We start from the raw sequence: 6,293 nt of genomic DNA, 5'->3' as shown, positions 1-6,293 counted from the left end.
TATATATATATTTACATGTAAATATTTATATATAAGTACACCAGAGAAAGAGGACAGTAGTAATTTAATGGGAGCTTATCTGTCTATGATGTGTGGTAACTCTTTTAGAACGAATGTGTATGTGTGCTAAGAAAGAAAGGCAGAGATATTGACAGGGTCTTTAAGTAGCTGTCGTAGGCAAAAACTATTTTAAAAATTATGGTTTTCCTAGCAAAGAAATAAATTTCTATCTATATTGACACAAGCACACAAAATCACCACTTGAATCCTAATTTTAACATATGCAAGACAACAACAAGCAATACGATACTTATAAAAATCCTCATATAAATGAAAACTAAAACAGTTTTCATAGTTCTTTAGGAAAAGAATTTTGTTTATTGCTAGAATTTACTTTGACTCACCAGATCAATCAATATAAAGTGAGTATTAAAGGAAATTCATGTTTGGAAACTGAAAGAGGAGAGAGAAAATGCACAAATGAAATCTATGGATAATACAATATTTTTGAGAATCTAAGATGGAAACTGTGTACATTGAGACCTGAGTGGTGCAGATTAAATAGCAAAAATTCATGATTCTTTCCTTGGTCAGGTGAAGAGAGGATATTGTTGGGCTCTGATTCTGTGCTCTATTCCAGGGAAGAATCCCTTGGACTCTGGGGATCACAGACTTTAACATGGAAGCTGAGATGAGGTGGCATATTGCTGTACCCTTTATCATATCTTTGTCAGTACAATGGATGATTAAGAATTTCTCAAAAATTAAATAAATGAATTGTGTATGAATTCTGTGAGGCCCAGAAGTGTCCTGTAGAACTCTAGAGTAGTCGCCTGATTCATGTCCCTACATGAGTCCTTCACAAGCCCAGGTCGCTTAAAGATATGCTCCAATTTGAGCATATCCATAATAGTTACTCTTAATACTTCTCAGCTATTGGCTTACTCAAACCTTTGAAAAATATCACAGCACATGCTCATCTAGTCTTTTGGAGAGCATATTTAAACTAAATTAAGACAACTGTGTCCTAGGCCAACTTTTAATTAACTGTATATGCCATAAATCACTGAGCCACTCTGGCCCAAGGTTCCTCATCTGTAAAATAAACTTTTAAAGAGACAGGTAAAATTTCTAAAGGAGCTCTTAGTTCAAAAGCTTTACAATTTTAGAGTTGTGAAACCTACCTATAATCCCTATGGAAATTAAATAGCTTCTAATTAAATAGGTAGTCCTTTCTACCAGAAAATCATGGCTTCAGTGAGATAAAATTACAAAAACAATTAGTGAATCAAAGAATCTGATTCAGTTGGACACTAGAGACATAAAGCATAATTTATATGGTTTTTACGTGCTTTATAAAACCTGATAAGACATGTATAGGATTGTTTAATAAGTTATAGTAGAGAGGTAGTGTTACGGTTATGAAATAGGTTGGATATAAGAAAGTCCTGAGTTTGATTCCCATCTCAGTATCCCACTACTTGGATGACCTTGTGACACCCTCAATCTCAGTTACATAACATGTATTGGAGATGCTGTTGCTGATTAATAATAATAATAATAATAATAATAATAAAACGATGATGATGGAAAATTTCCCAAGATTACCAAAGAACATTACAAAGATAATGTTTATAAATTGCATAGCAGAGATACTTGGTTCACATAAGTGCTTGTTAAGCACTGACTGATTCTGTAATAATTTGTATTCCCGATTTTGCAAGTACCAAGAATTGGAGTAGGCAAAGTTAAGCTTTACAAGTGGTTTACAAAAGAAATAAAGATATATTTTAACCTGCTTTGGAAGGGATCTTGTTTTCAGTCAACAGAACACATCAACATTTGTATACTTATTTAGCTTACCTTTCTTTGCAGGACTGAAGAACTTGATATAGCAGTTAAAACAAATACATGGTGATTTGATGAATATGTTCACAGATTTTTAAAAAAGAAATTATGAAAAGTACCTTTGAAAGTTTTTAATTAAAATGATGAAAATGTCTATTTTCACACTAATGTACAATCTGTTTTCAGATATTTTTTTCCTCTTCAGTGTTATTCTAAATTTTGAGATCTGAGAAGTTTTAGACTGGATTCTATTCTATTATTACCCATGAACAAGGCAAATAAGAATTTTGCACAATCATTTTTTTGTTTGTTTCTGATTTTTAAAGGGGGAAACATGTATCACTGCAAATTTTTAAAGTACCAGAAAGTACCAAGAAACACATTCAAAAGAAGCATAGTTTGATCACCAAGAGTCATACTATAACATTTAACATTTGAGACATCTGTATATAAAATTGTGTTAAGAAAGAGAACATTATTACATTTTATATTTAATTTGTTTTACTCCTCTAATAAGCTTTCTTTGTTACTCTTGGCCTAAAAACAGGGAAGTACAAAAATGTATAATTTGTATAGTGCGAATAACACTCCCTGAGAAGCACAGTAATTAAAATATAATTATTTAACATGCCAAAAGAAATGCATGTTAAAAGCACGGAAATTATTCTAAAACAGGAAAGAGATACTCAAAATTCCTAAAAGTGAGATTCTTTTTATCTGACAAGGGAATTCAATAAGGGAATCAGGGGCTGAATGGTGCTTTTGTGTACCTAACAGTAAACTGGTCAAAAGACTAAAAACCTATATATATATATAGGCAATGCTACAATATCAAGGAAATAGACTAAAATATTAAAGGGTTTCCTGAGTTTTGATGGCCAAATTCCATCCTGTAAGCAGGGCATTAGAAGCTAATGACATACGATTTCTCACTGACAGATTTAACAGCATCAATAAGGCCTCTCTGTCCATTGCAGCAAATTGATCCTACATGACACTGACAAGGGCAGCCTGCACTTAATGACCTCCATCGCTGAAGGATGGAAATGAAAAATGATTGGAGGTACAAATAAATCTCTGAAAGTTTCCCTGAAACAGGTGTGCTGAAAGTGATTCGTGTGAGGGATCGTCACAAACATAAAACCCTACTGTCTGTTCACACCAGGGTACCATTTCTTGGATAGTGAATCAAATTGGCTTTAAATCCAAAAAGGACATCAAGACAATTTCATTCTTACTATGGAAATACTATGGTAGAAATCTCTATTAAAGGCATGAGTTTTTCACTATTAGATACCTAATATACATGTATATTATATTTCTTTGAATCCTGCACAATGGTTTGAGGACACTAAGATTTTGTTATATAGTTGTATTCTCGATTCTTTACCAAACACATTTATTTCTTGATCTACCATCATCTTGCTACTAACCTCAATACAAATTTTTAAGAGAAAAATATACACTCTCTTTCCAAATATATTCAGAAGCATTAACTCCCATAAAAAGTAGATGGATGAAGAGCATAGGGGAGTTTAAAAGCAGCATACCAGATGAATGTAATAGTTACTTACAGTTGCATAGTATCCCTTTATTTTCAAAGTAACTATGGATGTATCTGTTTTATTCCTTATCAATATTATTCTGAGGTAGATCTTATTCTACAGATGAGAAAACTGATGTCGAAAAGGGTTAATTACTTGCCAAAATCACTGAGCTAGTATTGGTAAAGCTTGCACTCAAATGTTGGCCTTCCGTCTTCCTAATATTCCATAGTAATGAGGGATAAATATTGTACTGGAATTCTAAGCTCCTAATTTATAGTACAGTAATTTGGGTGACAACGACAGGAGAAAAGATCCATAAGCAGTCTACTGGTTTTTATGGCTAGATGAATTGTTAAAAAATGATATGCCTCTATTTTTAAATTTAAATTCTGGGAAGAAACACAGATTCAAAGGGAAATAATTTTCCTTGTCCATGAGTGCCTGGAGAAGAATAGAGAGGAAGTGGGTACATCTGAATATTCTAGTAATAAAGCTTTCTCCTTCCTTTTTTATTCTGGTATATTGTGTGTTTTACTTTTCCACTTTTATTACTGCAGATTTTACAAAATACATTAGAATTCCCAGTGATATCCAGCAACCAGAGATGGTCAACTATTTCTCCAAATTTCTAATTAAGCCCAATATTTAATAAGAAAATAGTAACCAAAATTTGAAGCCCATACATCATGAGGAAGATTTAGAGGTATCTCATAGAAAGTTACCTGTAAATACAATTGAAATTTAAAGTCTATGATTAAATATGCAAATCTATGAACTATAAAATTTGGTATTCCAGGTCATAATAATTAAAAGTAACTTAGTATAAAATAGTGGATGAGAAACTAAGTTTTTTCATTTCTTAAATATCCTTTCAAAAATTAGATTTCAAAGTGTCAATAAATTATACAAAAAACGTTACAAAAAGAGAACATGCTATTTGGTGGCATATAAAGGACCACAATTAGATCGAAGACCAAATGACTGGACATTTACTACTTTTTAGAATATAATTTCAAGTAAATCATTATTTTCTTAAAAAAATAAGGAAACCTACCTGTTTCTTATCTCTAATTGAAGCATCAAGTGATAACTGTTTATCATATAGATTGAAATAATTGTCTTTTTCTGTTAAGAAAGTCGTCTGTAATTTCTGATACTCTCGAGCTAAACGTAGATTTTCTTCTAATGAAACAACTTGTAGTTTCTAGAAGATAAATACATATATTTAATTAATTTTAATTTGAATTTTTACATCATTTGAATTATCTAAATATATTATATTATATATTGTAGAAAAATAATAAAACCAAAAAATGCTTTCTTTGACAACAACATGCTCCTTGGATTTAATATATAATTTTCTTTCTTGATGCAGTTTTTTTTTGAACATTGATTCATCAGAGTCTAACTTTTGTTCCTCTCTTTTCCAGACTTCCTTACATAGTATTTTAGGAAGTCCTGGAAGTCTCCACTCAGCATCCTAGGAGCCTTCTTCCAGTTTCCCACCCCTTTTCCTTTCTTTAAGCCCCAGTACTTGAGTAGGTAGAAGATATTTGGGAGCATAGAATCTTATTTACAAAGGGTTCAGAGTGGTGACAGTCACACAAAACACCCAAAACAGAGAGAAGGAAAGAGTAAAAGACAAGGTTCAAGGAAATCAGCACTTATAAGCATCCAGAGAGATCTATTATTTATTATTAGCATATTTCGGCTATATTAAAGGTTAAATCTGCTTTTGTGAGCAGTTGAGAACTTTGTAACACCTTCCCATGGCTAAATAAATATATGTTAAATCTAATACAAACCACTTAAAATATAACTTTTGCAACATTACCCATTGTCAAATTGGGGGCTACATGTCATTTTAAATTAGGGATATGAATTCAGTTTAGTTGCTGATTCTTTTTACCTTTCTAGCACAGAAGATTTTCTCTCTCCTTCAAAAATATGGAATTTATCAACTACCCTAAATATTTTCAAACCTGCTTCTCTAGTAATTCCTCTTATGAGAATTTATTCTAAGCAAAAAGCTTTATTCATTACATTATTTATAGCAGTGAAAAATTTTCAAAACACTTCAATGCAGATTAGTCATGATGATAATAATGATGATTAAATAACTAGATATAAAAATAAGCATTGTGAAGCAATTAAAAGATGTGATTGCCATTACATCAAACCTTCAGTATAAATTGTTAAAAATATATACTGTGGTATGAGAATGTGCATAGAGGAAATGTAATTCAGCAGAAAATTGCCTGTACAAATAATTTTTTATTTACACACTTGAAGATTTATTAAAGTCAACAACATATTTCTCATGAATGCCTGATATCCATATTGATCCCTAATGATTAATACTATGTCATAGCTATTCTCCAAAAAGCCAAAATGATGAACCGAGAACCATTTTAAAGGTCCTTGTTCTAATTCTGGCACATTAATTTAAAACATTAGAAACTTTTATCTAGTAAACGTGCCTAAAGTCATGTAGAATTATCCTTTTGTAGGAGGATAAAGTATCTATGAATATTTTTATTTGGTGGAAATATTTTTGAAAAATAGTTATAACTTTTATTGATATCTTAATACTAATATTAAAATCTAATCCTCAAGTGATTAACTTAGAACTCTGATAAATGTTCTGGAGGCAGAAAGAGGAATCGTTTTGAGTTTTTTGTTTGTTTGCTTGATTTGACATAAGCATAACTGATACCTGCAATATTCCACTTCTCAATTACGTTTCTTTCAAGACCTAGATGGCTACTATAAATGTTGAATTTGAGAGGAGTGTTACAAAAATGGTGGGATTTGCATTAAACTTATTTAATGGAACTTAATTGGGGATATATTTGGTACTTTATGCTTTGCTCACTGTGTAATATGCAGTTTTATTTC

At 31.3% G+C, this 6,293-nt stretch overlaps 1 protein-coding gene across 1 annotated transcript in view; it reads right to left on the bottom strand.

Moving 5' to 3' along the window:
• Positions 1-6,293, bottom strand: part of CCDC178 (coiled-coil domain containing 178) — a 325,585-nt gene that overhangs the window by 116,907 nt on the left and 202,385 nt on the right. The window contains exon 18 of the mRNA XM_006920102.2: positions 4,450-4,599. Coding sequence (XP_006920164.1) covers positions 4,450-4,599 — 150 coding nt within the window. The remainder of the gene's footprint in view (positions 1-4,449; positions 4,600-6,293) is intronic.

This window comes from Pteropus alecto, unplaced genomic scaffold (genome assembly GCF_000325575.1).
Source record: "Pteropus alecto unplaced genomic scaffold, ASM32557v1 scaffold146, whole genome shotgun sequence".
NCBI classification, from domain to species: domain Eukaryota; kingdom Metazoa; phylum Chordata; class Mammalia; order Chiroptera; family Pteropodidae; genus Pteropus; species Pteropus alecto.
The sequence above is the reverse complement of the archived record's forward strand: the minus strand, read 5'-3'. Positions and strand labels throughout refer to the sequence as shown.